At 33.6% G+C, this 20,481-nt stretch overlaps 2 protein-coding genes and 2 long non-coding RNA genes across 6 annotated transcripts; 3 read left to right on the top strand and 1 right to left on the bottom strand.

Moving 5' to 3' along the window:
* The first annotated feature begins 547 nt into the window (after positions 1 to 547).
* LOC149896409 (uncharacterized) lies at positions 548 to 3,456 on the top strand. Of its 2 annotated transcripts, none has more exons than XM_090117734.1 (6): positions 548 to 635; positions 930 to 1,056; positions 1,540 to 1,607; positions 1,906 to 2,005; positions 2,183 to 2,313; positions 3,157 to 3,456. In XM_090117734.1, exons 1-6 carry the CDS (start codon positions 566 to 568, stop codon positions 3,399 to 3,401), a joined length of 741 nt encoding a protein of 246 aa, XP_089973860.1. In that variant the 5' UTR covers positions 548 to 565; the 3' UTR covers positions 3,402 to 3,456. The 2 variants fall into 2 exon arrangements, with proteins under 2 accessions (XP_089973860.1, XP_089973861.1); XM_090117735.1 differs by having other exon boundaries at positions 2,183 to 2,304.
* Positions 3,457 to 6,413: 2,957 nt separating this feature from the next.
* LOC149896410 (uncharacterized) lies at positions 6,414 to 7,800 on the top strand. Of its 2 annotated transcripts, none has more exons than XR_016458306.1 (5): positions 6,414 to 6,544; positions 6,837 to 7,071; positions 7,199 to 7,270; positions 7,389 to 7,468; positions 7,573 to 7,800. It is a non-coding gene; the product is annotated as an uncharacterized LOC149896410 (long non-coding RNA). The 2 variants fall into 2 exon arrangements; XR_016458307.1 differs by lacking the exon at positions 6,414 to 6,544 and adding an exon at positions 6,575 to 6,748.
* A 3,385-nt stretch (positions 7,801 to 11,185) lies between these two features.
* LOC149896411 (uncharacterized) lies at positions 11,186 to 12,238 on the bottom strand. Its single transcript, XR_016458326.1, has 2 exons — positions 11,884 to 12,238; positions 11,186 to 11,483 (listed from the first exon to the last, which is right to left on the bottom strand). It is a non-coding gene; the product is annotated as an uncharacterized LOC149896411 (long non-coding RNA).
* Positions 12,239 to 12,408: 170 nt separating this feature from the next.
* Positions 12,409 to 19,853, top strand: Atf-2 (Activating transcription factor-2). Its single transcript, XM_090117741.1, has 7 exons — positions 12,409 to 12,657; positions 13,471 to 13,627; positions 14,077 to 14,200; positions 15,529 to 15,651; positions 16,267 to 16,944; positions 17,568 to 17,713; positions 19,183 to 19,853. The coding sequence occupies exons 2-7, from the start codon at positions 13,489 to 13,491 to the stop codon at positions 19,248 to 19,250; spliced, it is 1,278 nt and encodes a 425-aa protein (XP_089973867.1). The 5' UTR covers positions 12,409 to 12,657; positions 13,471 to 13,488; the 3' UTR covers positions 19,251 to 19,853.
* Positions 19,854 to 20,481: the final 628 nt, after the last annotated feature.

The following is a 20,481-nucleotide window of genomic DNA, read 5'->3' on the forward strand; positions in this document are numbered from 1 at the left end:
AAATTTCATTAGGAGCGCGTATTTATAAAAGTGCCTCGATATAGTTAGCAATGTTGTTGACATGGTCCAGTGTGATCTCTCTTTAATTAATTATTGGAGTGTAATGTAATCGAATATACATTTTCAAAGCTGACTAGTCTAAAGTGAAATCACGTTTGATCGATCGTAGATTGCTCCGAGGATCGTAGAGGATGATTTTCGAGCAGAGTTAATATTATGTTGCAATGATCTGCAAATCTATTACTTAATAAAATAATCATCTTGATGATAGTGGAGTATACATCATGGAGTGTACATCTAAATACAATTTGGTTAAGGAAATATTAAAGAAGTTCTATAATTATGTGTAAAACAAGTGTGGGAAATCCGCCTACTACATACAAAATATTTAACATTTCTTTTGAAAACATGTATCATTTCGCAAAAGTTTTGAAAATAATCGTTTCTCGGAAACGTATTTCTAGAGCGTGAATGGCGATTTTAATTCAGTGTGTTCCAGGAAGTTGGAGTAGCTTTATTTTTTAATATATTTTTTTTATTTTAGATATTTTTTTAATTCACAATTATGGAATACAGATCGTTAATTTTTCTGATGGGACTTGGATTGCGATTTGCGATAGCTGAAGATGTAAGCTGTAAGTAAATAAACGTGAATTAAACCGTTTATATCAATACATATTATAATTTAACACTCAATAAATAATGAGGTAGCCAACTCATTTTTTTTTTCAAATGTTTTAACATTGTAAGAGAAGAATGCAGTTTCTTTGTACATTATTCTAGAACTGTATCGTTGTCTTAAAATTTTCTAGTACCTAATTGCTTTATTTACCGTTTTATATGCAGATTTGATAGAATTTTAACGGTAAATAAATGAGACGTGATTGAAAAGCCCTATACCTGCTAATTAATTTAATCTCTTTTTTTAGATCAAGCGTGTGTAGACAAATATTCAAGAAAGGGTTACCAGCCTTGGCAGGAGTGGTCAGACCACTATACCTGCCATCGATATAGATGCGAAATACGGGATGGAAAATATTTCATCGCTGCTGTTGGGTTAGTACTTTATTTTTAGTAAAAAAATGTAAGGGAATGTAACTAGGTTTTTGTATTTCGGTTTAAATTTTTTACATTATTATTATGTAACACTACGTAAACTGCATCCTAATTGGTAGAGCCTTTTTATTTTTTAACGATAGCGCGCGCAGTTGTATTACAAACGATGGCGGGCTTTCAAAACTGTCTATTTTTACACAAACTTTTTATGGGTTCATTTAAAAATGTGTATGATCGCACTCTGAAAGTATTTAAAGTTTAATTTACTTACGTTTTGTATGTTTTAATTCGTATACGAAGTTTTAAATCATCCATTGCCAAATTTTTGTCTTTGCTATTATTTTAATAAAAAGATGTATTCTGGAAATATTTGCAACTCCAAGGCCACTGCATTGTCCATTTTTGTTTTTAACCCGTACCAATCCGTGCAGAGGCGAAACAATCGGCTAGATTATTTTAACTAACTCGCATCAAATATTGCAGGTGCAGGAAACCAAAAATTCCAGAAAATGCGTTGGAATGTCATGAGTATATTGAAGATGAAAATGTCGGTATGTATGAAAATTAATGTAATTTATACAGTATTGATAAATTACCGATTACGCTAGTGTACGTGGGTTCGACGTCCAGTAATTTTACATACTGTATGTACATTAAGAACATTCTGATATTCTATGAGCAGAGAAGAGAGAGAGACTATCTATAAATAAATAAAATAAAAACCCGATGTCAATGTTATTTAACACAAAATAAAATTAGAAGTTTATTAGTTATAGCGATAGGCCATTTTAAAATATGTCCTATACATATATTATGTTGTTTTAATGCTCTTCTTGATAATTTTAACAGAATTCCCAACATGCTGCGCTCGTTTAAGATGCGTGGTGGAAGTTAATGGCGAAAGAATAGTTCAAACCAGAGGACAGCCCGGAGAACTCTTCCCCGATAAGTAAGAATACCTACTTACTTGTACTTTTAGTTATATATCTACACATTCATTTTCGATTTTTGTTAAATGAATTTTTGGTTAATATTAGTTTTATTTTTGTGTTTGTAATCAACAACTTCAACCGATTTGAAAAAGGGCAACGTATTATAACGTAATTTATTAAAAATAATATTGCAGACCATGGAAAGGTCAGCAAAACGAGCCGAACCCAGCCGTGGTTGGAATGGGCCCGATCCAACAGAACACAGGCGAACCTCAGAGCCAACCCTCTCCAGGGATCTTCAACAGCAGAGGCGCAGGCAAGCCAAGTAATTTTGTTACGTGTATGAGTTAATTATTATTGAAAAATGTTACCATTTATAAAATTAAATGTAATTTTTTATCGACTTACTAAAAAAGGTTGACGATTCATGTTGCTTGTGGAATCATAAATATTACAGATTGGAAAAATTTTGTTCTAGTTAATATCTTTTTAAACCGCTATTTAAATTTGAAACGCGATCTGAGTTCTGACTAGTAGTTTTCGTTAGGTAATCCTTAATTTAACTTCGACTGCTTCAATACTTGAATATTTTTTTTATAAATCAAAGTTGGCCCATCTTTTCTCAACTGATCGTTAATCATACATATACGTACTACAATAATTACTTATATGGTGGCGAACGTTAAATGCGAAAGTGTTAGAGTCATGAGGTCATACTTTCTCTTCCGATATGATTAGAAGGTACGCGTCACTAAGGAATTTATATTATTGAACATCAATGCACAAGTATTATTTCCTTAAAAATGAGATATTTCACCGCGGTAAAAAGTAGCATATAAATACCTATTCTAGCGGTCTAGCCTCGTAATTTTATTGCCAGATACAATTATCATTTCAATAAATCGCTCTGTTTTGATGTGAAAGAAAGACAAACAAACACATTTTCGCATATAAAACATGAGTAAGGACTTGTATTATATTATCTGTGGTCAGGATAAAAATGTATCCACAACCGCAAATTATTTTACTTTTAATTTTGACAATTTTGTTTTTAATACACTAACATCGTAACTAATGTACATGTTGTAAATAGATCTAACTATGCTAATTTCTTACAAACCCTTTAACATCAATGTTTTATTAATTTAGCCAACGATATTCCCGACAGCGGATGGCAGCGATATTAGTGGAAGACGCTATGTGGACCCTTATCCCTCACAACAGATGCAAGACTCACCTAGAAAGAAGAGATCCACAACGTATCCTCTATTTGACAGAGGACTCCTCCGCGAACGCGCGTACACACCACATCAAGTTAAAATACATGGCTATTCACCAGAAAAATACACTTCATATTTCGCGAACAATGTGAAAGCAATCACTAACCCGAAATTACATTTCAATATGTCTTAAATTATCGTGTTACTTAAAATGTTTATTATATCAATGCAATTTATCCATTGTTTATGCTCTGTTGAAATAAATTTGATTGTATTTTATTGTGTGTTTGATTTTTATTAAGTTCTAGGTTCTAGGGTTCTAGAACTATAATTTGCCTAATTTGTGAAAAAAAAAGAAAAAAGTTTTGAATTTACCGCCTTTTTTATGCAAGGCTCTATGTTGCACCAGTGCAAACTTAGCACCCCATCTATGGAATTTTGGGTCGAAAATGACCTTGATCGTTAGGTCCCCGTTAGGTCCTGGTCCACCAATTTTTTCGTTAGGTCCCCTTTAGTTTTTTTTAAATAATTTTTTAAATTTTAGGTATAAAAAAATTACACTTTAGCACCCCATCCATAGAATTTTGGGTCAAAAATGACCTTAATCTATAGGTCTTCGTTAGGTCCTATAAGGTCCCACAATTTTTTCGTTAGGTCCCCTTTAGTTTTTTTTTAAATATTTTTTTTTTAATTTTGGGTATAAAAAAATTACACTTTAGCACCTCATCCATATCAAAATTGGCGAATTTTATCAAAATCGTATTCTTTACCGTTAGGTCCGTATAGGTCCATCATTGAAATTGTTAAATTATTTATTTTATTAAAATCTATATATTTATAAGAAAGTCGTGTTAGTTACTCCACTTATAACTCAAGAACGGCTGAACCGATTTAGCTGAAAATTGGCAGGGAGGTAGTTTAGAGCCAGGAGAAGGATATAGGATACTAAATATGTACCACGGGCGAAGCCGGGGCACTAGTTATAAAATAATTGAAACCTGCGCATGCGCCTTAGAGCATTAAGACATGCGCACATCATACATAAACAGCGCGAAATTTAAATTGGTATCGTTTCATTTATTAAATCAATAAATAAATCTATATTAGTCACGTCTGGTTCGAAAGATGAGACTGGCTTTTTATTTCGAAAATTTATTTGGCAACACTTAACAGTTAACTGTCATTAAAACCTGAGTTGTTGATGTGTCAAAGCTTGTCAAAGTGATTTTATTTTCTGCGATTTTAGCTTAGGATTTTAGTGATTTCTAATAATTGAAAACTGAGTTGAAAACATGACGAAAACTTTAAACTATGATTAATAAATTTAAAAAGAAACAATTTGAAAGAGATGTAGTTTTCAAGGAAAAACACACAGTGTGACTTGATATTTTGATACTTTTCATCTTGATTGCATTGCACATTATATGATTTGTTTAATATTATTATTATTATTTTGCATGGATGATACCAGTAATCCAGTTATAAACTATTAAAGCAACAATATAAAATTGAACGATCTGTCCGTTCAAAATGTTTAAAGACACAAAATCAGTATCTCAACGAGATTTCTTCTATGACCGAACCATGTTATTCATGTTGAAGAGCAGTACAAAAAAAACAAGATGGAATAACTGCAGAAATGGAAGAGTTAATGATGTCAGAGATAATGATAGTGATTCTTATTCTTTATTCGCGGCTGAACGCGGCTTTTAGATTTAATATGATTATATTGATTAAACAAAATTTAATTGTATTTTATTATGTTTTTTATTACTTTCACTAGCTGTTCTTTTTTTATCTGTATCAGATAACTGTACCAGATTACATATATATAATATTATATAGATGAAGAGTTTGTAGAGGTTGTTAATCTCTCAAAAAAACAAAGCTCGTAATAATAAATTAAAGTATCAAAACTTTATTTCCAACTATAACCTAAGTTACCATTAGGTTACCTTAATATGATGATTTTTTGAATTTGCCGCCTTTTCCAGTCTTATCTTTCGTTAGCCGGACTATCACCACAGTATCACCATATTTCCTACAGTATGGCGACGAATGTACTTGTGCAGAGAAACGGAGGGGAACTGGCGGGGGGTCGGGCGACGCGGGCCGCTTAATGCAATCACGCTGAGTTTGCATTAACTATCGCGAAAGGACGACGCAGTCGTATTTTTTGTGTAATAATTTTATTATACATAGGTACTTACATATTCTATTATGGCGCGCAAAAACTGTTCCGTTTACGGATGTAAATCTACATTGAAATCCCAGAAGGAAACAATATTTCAGAAAGATTGTATTAATAATTGTATCTGTTGAATTAAAATCAAAGCTATGTATATGTTGTCCTCATTATTTTCTAATCAGATTGTACATCCCAATGCGAATGCATTACTTCTTAAATGGTATAATATACAATTAGGAACATCCAAAAATAAAGTGTCCACGTAAATAATATTTAGCAGTGCAATATCTGTAATTATATATTTATGAACAAATGATTACATCAGATTTAATAATCGCAATTATTTTGAATGTACATATGAATAAATGATTTCATCATAATATTAATAATCACAATTGTTTTATTTCCCATTTGTTGCAACCCTAGCGTATTTTCGTGTGGCAGCGTAAGTACCTACGCTGGCGGCGGCATCGCGCGACATCAAAGGCGTTTCCTTACTGTAGGAAATAATATTGTAATACTGTGCTATCACTATCATTATTATATTATACATAGTATAAAACAAAGTCGCTTTCTCTGTCCCTATGTCCCTTTGTACGCTTAAATCTTTGAAACTACGCAACGGATTTTGATGCAGTTTCTTTTAATAGATAGAGTGATTCAAGAGGAAGGTTTATATGTATAATAACATCCATTAAATAGTGGAGAAGTTCTGCTATTTTTGAGGTTTCTAATGTGATGTCGTAAAAAATTACCAGCCTTACTTATAAAAACTGACTGATCTGTTGCATAAACACCTCTCAGTTAAATAACTCTCAACTCCTTAAACAATGATTAAAATAGGTACTTATAAACCTATCTCAGCAGTCTCTCAACTAAGTTACGTCAATATATGTATTTTTTTCTAGTAACATTATCGAAATAAAACCCGCTATTCACGTAAAACTTGACTAAAAATGTACTTTTTGACAAATATGAATGGTAGACTTTATTTTGTATGACGTTTAACTGACAGGTTGATAACTTTCAAATTTCAAACATTTGTACAGATTTGAGATTTTTGATAAATTCAAATTCAGTTTTAATTTAAAATGAGTTCAATGATCAATAAACGTTCTCGTTCGACGAATTGGAGTGAGGAGGATAAGGTACGTAATGTACACAAGAAATCTAATAGAATGTACTTATTTCCTTACATGTTTTAATGCTTATTAATAAATATATATTGCTCTTTAGAAAGTGCTTCGAAAATAATTAGTGCTCGAGCGAGCACATATTATATTAGAGAATAAGGATACGTCGACTAATACAAATACAGCAAAAAAACTTGCATGGGAAGATGTTTTGTCTTGGTTATTTTAGTTTTACTTATTCTAACAGTTTCTTGTATTTAATAAATTGTTACAGTGTAATAACATTATTATTGTATTTATATTTCAGTTATAATATCATTTCACTCCATAAAAGGGACTTAAGCCAAATACAAAATCAGTGGAGGAATTTGAAGAAAGCTAAGGCTTCGGAACACAAATTTAGAACGGCAAGAAACATGACAGGCGGGGGACCTCCGCCACCAAGTCCTCCGCCTGAAGATCAAGAGCTTATAGCAGCTCTTCCTAATGAGTTTGTGGTTGATAACAATCCTTTCGATAGCGATGCAACACATGGCCAACAGGTTTATATTTTTTACATTTTCTACTGCTATTATTCCTTAATTTGGAATATCCATTAAGGGATAATAGCGCTATGCATATATAGTTTTTTATTGTGAGATTGAGTAATTATATTTTATATATTTATAGGAAGTTACTAAGGAGTCTGCTGATGATACATTGAAATTGAATGAAAATGATGAAAGCACTGCACATGCATAGGTAATCATATTATATAATAATTTGTATAATATTTTTATCAGTTATGTTATACAAAAATATCAGTATTATAAATAAAATTTATATTATTTTAAAATAATTATTATTTTTTTATTTTTAGCCTGAATTGCCAAATTTCTCCACTGAATTGCCACGTATAAATCCTACACATCATATTTTCAAAGCTAAACCAAAAAAAACGTAAGTATGTAATGTTGAAAATAGAATTTCATGAAATTTCCTGTGCTTATTGTTCAGCTGTGATTTATGTGAAATAATGTTTAATGTTTATGTTATTTTTACAGTGGGAAATCAAATTCCAATTACGAGCATCAATTATTCCTCCTTGCAAAAAAAAGCAGGGAGGAATTAATGAAGCAACAACAAGAGTTGCATCTATTAAGAATAGAGCAAGAGAGGGAGCTTCACCTATTAAGAATAGAACAAGAGAGGGAGCTTCACGAGAAGAAGCTCCAAATACTTGCATTAGAGGAGGAATATTTAAAAAAAATAAATTTTGAAAAATAATAAAATATGGTTTTTATTGATTAAAATAAGTTTCAATATAAATGGCCCTGTTTATATTTTCGTCTTCATCTTCTATATTATCAGGGATAGTTGGATCGATTAATAATTGATTTTCAAGGCCTGAAGGATCTAGAAAAATACAAAATAAAGAATTAAAATATGCTTATTTTTTATGTATTGGCATTATTAAATATACTTTGTTTACATATTAGTTTGCACAAATACCTTGATTTAAAATAGACTCATTAAAGAGTATTGCTAAATTGTGCAAAACTGCACAAGCAACAATAGTGGTCTTGATCACTTGCAGAGACCCTCGCATTGTTTCGTTGAGTATGCGGAATCTTTGCTTCCACACCCCAAAGCAACGCTCTACAGTATTCCTCGTTCGTATGTGACTCAGGTTGTACCTTTCTTCTGCCTGTGTCCTTGGTCTTAATATTGGTGTTAGAAGATGCGAAGTACAAGGATACCCGCTATCTCCAATCAGCTTCCCATGAAATTCATTCTCCTCAAACCTCCGCTTTATTGAGCTTTCTCTATATATGCGGGAATCATGTGTACTTCCTCTCCAGTGACACACAATATCGCAGATTTTAAGGTCAGAGTCACATACTACCTGTAATTATTGTCATCAATATTATTATAAATTAGAAACACATAATAGCACACATAACAATGAAAATTTATTACTTTAAATACACTATGATCAAACTAAAATGTTGTTGTACAATGTTCATACTTGAGTGTTAATGGAGTAATGTCCCTTCCTATTAACATAGTACTGTCCAGCCTCTCCACTCACTTTGCGTATCTTAATATGAGTGCAATCTATTGCACCAATGATACGCTTCATCCCGCATATTATGGCCTCAAATTTCCTAATTGCTTTGGCTTCCTCGGTTGAGTTCGACGGCATATTAATATAACGCGAACTTTTAGAAGCTAACGCAATAGCAACATTTCGGGACAAACGGGAAAGTGTCTGTTGACTCATTCTGTGAATGTCAGCACAATCTTCTTGGATCTGTAATGTAATAGATCGTTATACAGGCTTTTCTATTGTATATATCCAAAACTAGAGCACAAGTCACATCTACCTCATGCCGGCCCCAATATCGAATAACTGCCATCACTTGCAGTTCCACTGGAATACCGCCCCCTCGAGTGTCCACGCGAAGGTCATCCCGAATCAAATTAATGATTTGTTGCATGTTATTCTTTCCGAATCTATACCTTGACCGTAGTGTGGCCCTGTGGCCGCTACAAAAAATATATTGACACCATAGATTGACACTAATACCAGGTTATTTTAATTCTAGGTTGAAAAGTAGGTTTTTAATAAATAAGCACTCTCAGAACAATAGATTTATTTAATAAATGAAACGATACCATTTTAAATTTCGCGCTGTTTATGTATGATGTGCGCATGCCTTAATGCTCTAAGGCGCATGCGCAGGTTTTTATTATTTTATAATTTTAATAAAATAAATAATTCAACAATTTCAATGATGAGCCCATACGGACCTAACGGTAAAGAATACGATTTTGATAAAATTTGCCAATTTTGCTATGGATGGGGTGCTAAAGTGTAACTTTTTTATACCTAAAATTAAAAAAAAATTATTTAAAAAAAAACTAAAGGGGACCTAACGAAAAAACTGTGGGACCTTATAGGACCTAACGGAGACCTATCGATTGAGGTCATTTTTGACCCAAAATTCTATGGATGGGGTGCTAAAGTGCATTTTTTTTTATACCTAAAATTTAAAAAATTATTTAAAAAAAAACTAAAGGGGACCTAACGAAAAAATTGTGGGACCTTAAAGGACCTAACGGGGACCTAACGATCAAGGTCATTTTCGACCCAAAATTCCATTGATGGGGTGCTAAGTTTGCACTGGTCTATGTTGCATCAATGTTTTATCAATGAATAATTTTTTTAACGTAGATTGAACAAACTAATATAAAATACCTTCTATTTGAATTTAAAAAGATTTTTTAGTTCAAAAGTCTATTTTTATTCATTAAACTAAATCCATAACTTAAAACCGTAGAGGGAGAATGTACTAGAGACGACATCGGCGTATACCCGAACGAGATGGCGAATCCTTACGTCAATGTTGCCAACTATTACAAAAACTTTTTATCCGAAAAACTGGCAAAATATCTATAAATGTTTGGGTATTTTTTTGTAAGATAGGTTTATGAAGAAAAAGACAGATTTGAAAAGATTTTGTTATTTATTAACTTAACTAGCGACCCGCCCCGGCTTCGCACGGGTGCAATGCTGATACTAAATAGTAAATACACTACAGAAAAACTGTGAACGTTGTATATAAAAACATAGCGGCCCGCTCCGGCTTCGCACGGGTATAAAATATATAGCCGGGCGGCCGGCCGGTACAAGCGCGGATCCAGGGGGGGGGGGTCATGGGGGTCATGGGCCATGCCCCCCCCTGGGCCATGTGCACGACCTAAGTGGACCACTAATTTAATATTAACTTTTGAAATTAACAAAGTAATATTGTTCAACATGATTTTTTATTAACTTTTGAAACATAAAAGTAATATTATAGAACAATGAAATCAATTTCAAACGGAAGAGAATATAGGTAACAAAAATTAGAGGAAAAGTTATTTACGATCGATCTGAGATCGGGATTAAAAAAACTATAACTGCGGAATAAAGTTTAATGGTAAAGTTGTAGGTATTTAAAATATTTATTACAACTTTTGCTTTTACACTTCTCGCAATTAACCACAAATATCGAAATATCCCAGTTCATATATTTTTTATAAAAAAACAAGGCTAAAGTTTAGATATCATTTCAATCAATGGTAAATAATAATAGAAAATACAGTAAAATTAGGACAAAAAAGGTCAAGTGCGAGTCGGACTCGCGCACCGAGGGCTTCGAACAAACCTAATTGTTTTATTATGTTGTATCTTTAAATGTTGCTTGTAGCAATTTTTTCTTTGTCTGTGCTATAGGACGTGGGGAGTACCTTGTAGGTTGTGATTCCCTTGCAAGTAGTTGCTAGTTTCAGAATATGCGGTTTTAATTGCTATTTCTTCTGATTCAGATTCAAATTGAATTTGAATCAGAAGACAGAATAATATCTTATAAAACAGATACGGGAATAATTACGAAAAACATGAATTTTTTATTACATTATATAAAAAAAAAAATTAATCTTATAACCCCTTTACTCATGAACGCAAATGTAATGTAGGTATTCAATAATTGATATTCACATCAAAAACTTAGGTCTATTATACCTTTAAGCAGTAATAAAATCAAATTTCTATGTCAACGCAATTAGAAGATACAGCCGTAAATGTAGTCTAATAAAAACGTACTGGAAATAGTTCAAATTAAAAGTAAATTAAACGAAATACATTTATTTGAAAATGAACAGCAAAATGACGGTAGAAATAAATGGGCAGAGGGTCCGCGATAATGTGCGCGCGAGTAGCAGACGAAAATGGACGACTCCGCCGCTCGTTCGTTCTTATAAAGGCGCGCCGCACCTCGGTGAGGAAGGCGCGGGGGGTGGCCTTCCGGATTTTACTCCAACACCGCCTCTCCTGACGGGGCAGGGTCCTCGCTGCCTTCAGTGGCAGCTGCAGCTCGTGTGGAAGGGCCAGCTTCGCAGTCTTCAGCGTTATGATGTGCATCGTAACCTGGAATATACAAAAAAACCGACATTGAAAAAAAAAATACTTAAACCAATGCAAATGAGGAAAGCTGAACCGGAAAACCGAACCGTGTAACAAACTTTACACAAACATTAACATTTAATATTAAAAAAACATTTCACGATTTTGGGGAAAATTTTACCCTGTACTGGTATCCCTAATGTTAATCACATGATTATACCATAAATTTGAAACTACGTAAAAACAAATGGCGTCCTGAACAACAAGAACACTTCGTAATTTAGTCGGATAACACAAAAAAATGTTTACGTCTATTTCGATGAAAATATTATATATTTGTAGATAATTTCACATTAGAGTTAATGAAAATGTATCAACTATATCCAGTTCTATAAAACAATATACTTCAAATAAGTTTACTTACGTGTGAAAGGTAATATTTGGTAATCTTCGTTCCGGCCGATTTTTACAACCAATCACACTACAACGCACCATATTTTCACTTAAAGTCGGATTAAAACAGATCACTGTCAACGTTTATTAAACTTTGAAGTCACTTAACAGCGAGAAAAAACAGAAAACTAGCAAAACAATGGACTGTAGCCGCTTGTTTGGGACAAACTGCCTTTGTCCCCAACAAAAGAAATCGCATAACATGAGAGAAACAAAAAACAATGTTTCTGTCTCTCTTGCTCTTAGCTTTATAGTCATAAGTGTATTTCTCTCACGCATTCCTTGTCATTTTAGTGCCTCCTCTATGGTTCATTCTCACTCTACGCTTAAAACTATATCAATAATGAACGCATCAATGATTCAACTTCAATCTGATGTTTAACTCTCGGTGTTTAACTGTTCATTCTGTTGTCAAAGTCACTGTTACAAAGTGTAGGTCTCAGGTGTAGGTATAATACCTAAATCTGCAACATTAATATTTGTGAATGTGTTTGTGAATTAAAATTTAAAACATATTTATCTAAAGAATTATCCACATTCTTATTAATCGAACCAGTATTTAAAGAAGCTATATTAAATTGGTTACTACTGTAACTATTTGGAGTGTTTATCGTGTTGTTTTTATTCAAAGTGATTAGTGGTCTTATCAATGGGTGTAATTCATTTAGTGAAGTTTAATGAGAATGCAAATGAATGTATACTCACCTATAAGGGCAACTGAATTATAACATTATTGCTGAAACAGGTTTGTATTGGTAAAAATTTCGCTTTTATATTATAAATATACATTTATAAACATAATAAATTTGTGTGCAATTTACCTCTGTTATGCTTTTGATTCGGCGAATACGGAAGTATCTGTTTTAAAAGGTAAACTCTTATTCAATTTATGAACCGTATTGTAGTGGGGCATGTTATAAGCAAGCTTGTTTACCAAATTCCTTGATCTTTGTTGAAATATATATTCAAGTTACTAATGCAATGTTCTGGTAAACTAGGAAGTGATTACTGTATTCCTTTTATGGTCTAATACAAAGATAATGCAGCATTGATAATTTGATAGTCGTTAGTAATTAGAAAAATATTTCCAACTAGCGGTCCGCCCCGGCTTCGCCCGTGGTACATGTTTACGTTTTCTCTACATAAAAACCATCCTCGTACTTTAAGGAATATAATAAAAAAAGAATTATCGAAATCGGTTCAGCCGTTCTCGAGTTATGCGCTTACCAACACATTTTGCGATTCATTTTTATATATAAGACTAGCGGTCCGCCCCGGCTTCGCCCGTGGTACATGTTTACGTTTTCTCTACATAAGAACCATCCTCGTACTTCAAGGAATATAATAAAAAAAGAATTATCGAAATCGGTTCAGCCGTTCTCGAGTTATGCGCTTACCAACACATTTTGCGATTCATTTTTATATATAAGATTATAGATACATTGCAAAAAATGTTATTACTATGATTGACTAACTAGTTTCAAGTTATTTATTGAAAATTATAACATTTGCTATGAACTTTAAACATGCATACAGATTAATAAAAAAATTATTACAGAAAATGTGAATAAACACAATGGAGCCACAAAAACCGTTCGCCTGTACGATCCCTGACTGCGGCATGACATTCACAAACGAGGATCACCTGCATGTGCATACCAAGAAACATGATATGGTGCTGCAGCTTGGTATGGAGCAGAAAGCGGCTTTCGCTGGTAAGGATTCTGGAATTATTTTAGCATCATTAAACATTATATATAAGAATGGTTACTTTTCTTTCCTAACTTTAATGTAAAATCCTAACTAATATTAAAATTTATAATTAGTACTAATAGCAAAAGTGCAAAAAGTCTGTTTTGTTCACACCTCAACCACTGAACTGATTTGGCTGAAATTTCGTACAAAGATAGCTAGCTATCTGCCTGCGAAAAAATATAGGATATTAGATAGTTTTCATTGAGATCCATGGACTCATAGTTACCAAAGACTCTAGAGATTAGATAGTTACCAAAATCATTGACTCACTCCATGGACATGACGGTTCACTTTAAAAATATAAAAAAAAGATTCTTCGTTGATTTCATCATCAAGCGTCTTTTTTGTAAATTTAAAATTATCTTGTTTTTATCTTCACAAAGTGATAATACTTAATAACAACTTACAGCGGACCAAACGCCGACACCAACCCGATTTATAAGAAACTGCGAAGAAGTGGGGCTGTTCCAAGATCTGCAGCATGTCACTGTCAACCCGTTTGATGAGGGCTTCAAGCGAGCCATGGAGGCGAAGTATGTATCGTGACTAATATTATAAAGCATCGCCCGCATTTTTAAAGAAAAACCCGCACAGTTTCCGTTCCTGTGGGATTTCCGGGATAAAAAGTAGCCTGTGTCTTCTGGGTCTTCAGCTACCTGCATACCAAATTTCATTGTAATTTCAAAGTAAATTGTAATTGTTCAGTAGTATTTGCGTGAAAGAGTATCAAACATCCATCCATACATCCTCACAAACTTTCGCATTTATAATATTACTAGTTGTCCACAGCTTCGTCTGCGTGAAAAATATAAATTTATTGTACAATCTTTCATCCCCTTGAAGAGGAAGGTTTATATGTATAATTTACTAGCTGCGCCCCGCGTTTTCACCCGCATTGCTCCGCTCGTGTTGGTCTTAGCGTGATGATATATAGCCTATAGCCTTCCTCGATAAATGGTCTATCTAACACCGAAATAATTTTTCAAATCGGACCAGTAGTTCCCGAGATTAACGCGTTCAAACAAACAAACAAACTCTTCAGCTTTATAATATTATTATATATTTATTAGGTATTAGACACAGTGGGAAAGCTAGTTAATAAAAAATACTTATGAATTTAATGAATTAAAATAATATTTTTATGTAATGACTTGAATACGAATTTAAATATTAACCACATAATCTATGCCGCTCTGTTATAAATAATATTATATTGTTAATCGTTGTTTGGTCCCGCAGGACAGGCTTCCCCTAGTGCGGGAACCAATGAATCTCATGATTATATTAATATCAAATTATTAAATTAATTAATATTGTGAAATACACCATATTGTAATAATCCTGTCTTGTTAAATAAAGGAATTATTTATTTATTTATTGCACGCCTCATAAGCGAAGCGTTGAGGTGGGTACTACTGTCACTTCGCGCAAAACATCTGATTTTTCAAACTTAAAATGTCTTTATGTATCATACATTGCACTTGTAAGATAATACATACACACACATATTAAGAAAAAACACTATTTTTAACGTTCATGATATTTTTGATGTCATTTTTGTTATTTAAACTAGTTAAAAAACAGTTTAAAAAAGTTCTGTCTTGGACGTCCGTGTGTCTGTATGTGCGGATCCTTTTTCTTGTTAACACGATAGCGACCGAAATACTTTACTAATCGAGTCTTTTTTTTTCTCTTACGCTTGAGTATGCTCAGGAATAGAACCCTTTCATTTTTCAGGGTCTGATTCGATGTGGTTTAATTGTTATTAAATAAACAAAAATAATTATTAAAAAAAAATTATGAGGCGTGCACTTTTGGATTTTCCAAACTTTTTTTATTATTTTATACTTTCCATTTGCAGGCACAACATGCTATCGTTGGAATCATCAACAGAGGATGTGCTACACACACCGCACCTTGTTTTCCCGCTGGACGCGGATTGTACCTATACGGCTAATAATCAGAGAAATATTACTATTAGCAGGTAAATAAATTGAATACTATTTTAAATATCATATTATTTGTAAGCATAAACTTCATTATAGTATTGTCTTGCTGCCATTTGATGTTACAGATTATTTATTTAATTGTATAAAATAATATAACAATAAATTTTTTTTAGCACAAACCTTTAATATTCTGTCACCATATTTGTGACCGGCACAGCAAACTAGCTTTATTAATAGCCTAGCTTCTTAATTAAATGGCGCTGTTGTTTCTGGGTTACTATTTAATATAACATTGAATCAACTAAGTCGCTGATATGCTATTTACACTATAAAGGTTTATATATTCAATTAATAAATAAAAAATAAATATTTCAGGACAATTTTCACACACGGCACAATCTGATCCCATACTAAGCTTTCGCTTGTGTTATGGAAACCAGATGGTTGATAAACATACATATATAATTTTTAAATAAATACTTGTATAGATAATTAACACCCACACACAGAGCGAACATCTTTGTTCATCACACAAATATTTGCCCCGGGTGGGAATCGAACCCACGACCACTGGCTTGGAAGGCAGGGCCACTACCAACCAAGCCTACCGGTCAGTCATACATATTATATTAACATTTCAATAATTAAAGGTCATCCAGTGACGAGTCGGGCGCCGTCAAAGAATATGAAACAACAACTATATCGAAACTCACAAACGAAGTGACTACCATAAGCAGAGTTGTTAAAGACACAGATGAGTCAAAACACGAAAAGAAAGATGTTGAAACAGTCTCCTACACTAATAATGTTATAAAAATTCACGAAATAAGAAAAGATGGCAAAGTTAATATAGAGAAAAAGGATTTAGAAGCACCCCCACCAATAATGAGCCAGAAGTCATTAGATTATGTTGTTGATAGCTTGACAAGTGACGTCACGGAAGATAATAGGAAAAAAGAGCATGACAAGAAAAAGAAAGACAATAGTGATGAAAACATTGAAGTTATTATAAAACTGCCAAACGGCAAACGGGTTAAGATGAAAGCGGTGGACGATGTGAAAACAGTTGAAAACGGGACGAAGGAAAAACTAAAAAGTGTTATCACTAATAAGAAAACTTCGCCACCTGTACCTATGGGTACGTTAATACCTGTTAAAGTGATAAATACAATACCTGTTGTGCACAAATTACCTATACCGAGGTTGCCTAAAGTGAACGGTAAAGTGAGGACCAAAAGTGATAGTGTTAGTGTTGGTGAACAGAATAGTGATGTTAATGATTTGAACGAAAAACGGAGTTGTTCGAGTGCCGCTTCTAAACGATATAGGTAAGGTTTCATATATTTACAACCAATTTTTTTTTATGTAGCGTATATACAGCGATTTTGCCTAGGTTTCTGATGAACACAAAAATTGTGAATTTTTTAAAAGTCGGGTGCCAAGTTCTAAGTATAATAACTAGCCCATATAATTATCTTAACTATATCCCGCACAAATTCCATATTATAAACGAACGACGTGAAAGAAAGATAAAAAAACGACGTGTGTCACTCGGGGACTGCCGCGGTAAAGCTATTGCATGCTATGCTTCAAGCCACACCTCCGAGCCCGTCGGAGTGGGGAGCGTGAGGTTTTTTCGTTACGGAATTTCTCGATTCGGTCCCCGCGCTCAAGGCCCGCGATAGAAGCTATGCATTAGCTTAAAAACACACTTTCGCATTAATAATACTAACGACAGGAGCTACTGGTCCGATTTGAAAAATTTTTCGGTGTTAGATAGCCCATTTATCGAGGAAGGCTATAGGCTATATATAATCACGCTAAGACTAATGGGAGCGGAGCAATGCGGGTAAAACCGCGGGGCACAGCTAGTCTCCCTATAAAGATCTTTATATGATATCAAAATGTGTTAAATTTTGTACAATAGAATAACTTTTTTCATCATTTATAGGGAAAAATTGAGAGAAGTAAAACATCGTCAAGAAATGGAGGTGCAGAGATTAAGAGATGCCAACTTAAAATTGAGCTCTGAAGTCAAGGTGTTAAGGTTGGTTTTGGCGAAACATCTAAAGAAATGCCCAATGGGAAATGACTTGAGTGAGTATTAATAAATCTATACATATAATAAAATCGTAGGAAAGTTAAAACTGTACATTGAATATTTTTTTAAAGTAGAATAAAGTTTTTGTCTGTTTGTCTGTATGTATGTCCGGGCTAATCTCAAAATGTACTGCATGGATTTACTTCAAATTTGGTCCAGAGATAGCTTGAGGCCTGAGAAAGGACATAGGTTAGGTTTTATCCGGGAAATCCCTATGGATTATTATTAGAGGGAACGGGAACTATGCGGGTTCTTCTTTAACAACGCGGGCGAAGCCGCGGGCGGAAAGCTAATAAATCTATATATAATAATAATCGCCAAATGAAGTAAATACAAGAAAAAATATGTTTTCTTGTGATTTACTACATTTTTATTCATTTAGGGCAAAATAAACATAATATCTAAAACTAAAATCTGATTTAAAAAATAGGTAGCAAAATATAATATTTTTTAATATATCTGGATAATCACTGCATATTATAAAACAGTCGCTTCCCGTTGTCTGTCCCTATGTATGTATATGTTATAGTCAAACCCCGAAGCTCGGGCACTCGTAGGTTGGACTGGTCAAACCTCAGGTCTGGCATAATGACTTTGTCAAAGCCCAAATAAATGTAATATTTCGGCCTTTTACTAATAAATTTTCTTCAGTCGTTGTCTAGCTAAGGCATCTTATGCGCGTGTGATGCCAATGCTGCGTTCGCCTACGCCCGAGACTGATGCTGACTTCAGTCAAAAGGTGAAATTCAAATGTATTTCGAGGATTGCCCGATGGCTTTTGCCAAACCTAAGATGAACCAGTCCTTCCGCGAAGAGATTGTGTTTCGGGATTTGACTATAACATATATTTAAAATAACGCGGGTGACCTTTTTTTGGGTTTATTACATCAGAACTGTCGACGGAGTGAACTGATTTTGATAATTATTTTATTAATTGAAAGCCCTACAGTTGGTCCTATTTAAATTTTGTTCAATTCTGTCCCTTTGAAGGATTTTTTTTGTCTAAAAAATATTATTAAGCTATTGCATAGCTTCTATCGCGGACCTTGAGCGCGGGGACCGAATACAGAAATTCCGTAACGAAAAAACCTCACGCTCCCCACTCCGACGGGCGCGGAGGTGTGGCTTGAAGGCATAGCATGCAATAGCTTTACCGCGGCAGTCCCCGAGTGACACACGTCTTTTTTTTATAGTGTACTAGATTTTCGCCCGCGGCTTCGCCCGCGTTTTCAAAGGAAAACCCGCATAGTTCCCGTTCCCGTGGGATTTCCGGGATAAAACCTATCCTATGTGTTAATCCAAGTTACCCTCTATATGTGTGCTAAATTTCATTGTAATCGGTTCAGTAGTTTTTACGTGAAAGAGTAACAAACATCCATACATCCATACATCCATACAAACTTTCGCCTTTATAATAGTATTAAGATATAGTTGAATAGCTTATAATTAAGTTTTCGTGTTTCAGGAGACATACAAGAGAAACTACGGTCAGCAGATAGAATTGACATCGATCTTGATACGAGTAAATTATGAAGAAATTTTTTGAAAATTTTTGAAAAAGTTATTTTGGAAAAATAAGAAAATGGATGATACCATGAAGCAATGATATTCCACAGTGAATGAAAAGATTGTACAAGATTTAAAATGAAATTATATTTCGATAATCAATATAAATAAAAATCGGTCAAGTGAGATTCGGACTCGTGACACAAAGGGTTCCGTATATCTGTACGTTCTGCAAAATAAATGAATGAATTCGAAAGGAAAAAGGAAGAAAAAATTATTTATTCACGTAATAAATATTTAAGTACAAAATAAAATAAATTAAATATGAAAAAAAGATCACACATCCAATTTATGACCGCGCCAACCGTTGCTTAACCTTATATTTTTATTTATTGCTATAGCGGCAACAGAAATATTCGCTGGGTGCGAAGTATTAGGTGGGGGTAACATAATCTATCGCAGCGCTCATGGTGGTCAAAAGTAGAAATAATGTAAGCTCTGTCATCAGATGTATCTGTCAATTGCAAAGTGATTCTACATAAATACATTTTAATATCATTATTTAATCGCATTAGTCCGCTAATAAACATTACCAAACCATTTACCACTTTGATTATAAACACAATTACATTTAACCATTGAAATAATATTAATATGGAGACGACACCGCCTACATCACTTATGTTCCACTTTGAGCGGTATTTTTTAATGGTTTTAAAGTGAAACGCATCAAACATGCCTTCGTGTGTGTTACGATATTGCACAAATAATACAAATAATACGGAAAAGTGCAAAGGAATAACTTTCACCGTTAAGTACCTAACTAGATAATAATTTTTAAAACTTAGTTAGAGCAAAAAAATGGCGCACAGATTTTGTTCGTGGTGTCTCCTCCATACGTAGTAATATTATCTCAATGCATTTAACACTAGTGACTACTCGTGCTCTATTCACGTTAACCGTTTTGTAAGGTGGCAACGTAATAGATGTTTGCCTTATGATGAGAGCGTGAATTATTGAACTCTGCCCTTCCTTTGTTCTTAATTCTTCTACATTTCGGACATGTCCAGCCAATACCAACAACTTTCCTTGAATTACAGTTTGTGGTTGGAATTTGATATCGTGAGTAACACACATACCCGGTCTAAACAACACTCATTTCGATCTGAAAACGATATTTAATTTATTACTAGCGATACAGGAACATTTAAATGTATTTACTGTTATATAATGAAACCATTACAGTAGCTTTTTCTTA

The sequence above is a fragment of the Colias eurytheme genome, chromosome 28, assembly GCF_061535395.1.
Source record: "Colias eurytheme isolate Ceu_HAF_F1 chromosome 28, ilColEury1 Martin Lab GWU primary, whole genome shotgun sequence".
NCBI classification, from domain to species: domain Eukaryota; kingdom Metazoa; phylum Arthropoda; class Insecta; order Lepidoptera; family Pieridae; genus Colias; species Colias eurytheme.

Excerpts from the sequence above, each read along its gene's own strand:
- LOC149896409 (XM_090117734.1), top strand. The coding sequence starts at position 566 with ATGGAATACAGATCGTTAATTTTTCTGATGGGACTTGGATTGCGATTT. Across the intron at positions 1,608-1,905 it reads TATTGAAGATGAAAATGTCG|AATTCCCAACATGCTGCGCT; the intron begins GTATGTATGAAA and ends TAATTTTAACAG. Across the intron at positions 2,314-3,156 it reads CAGAGGCGCAGGCAAGCCAA|CGGATGGCAGCGATATTAGT; the intron begins GTAATTTTGTTA and ends TATTCCCGACAG.
- Atf-2 (XM_090117741.1), top strand. The coding sequence starts at position 13,489 with ATGGAGCCACAAAAACCGTTCGCCTGTACGATCCCTGACTGCGGCATG. Across the intron at positions 13,628-14,076 it reads GCAGAAAGCGGCTTTCGCTG|CGGACCAAACGCCGACACCA; the intron begins GTAAGGATTCTG and ends AACAACTTACAG. Across the intron at positions 14,201-15,528 it reads AAGCGAGCCATGGAGGCGAA|GCACAACATGCTATCGTTGG; the intron begins GTATGTATCGTG and ends TTCCATTTGCAG.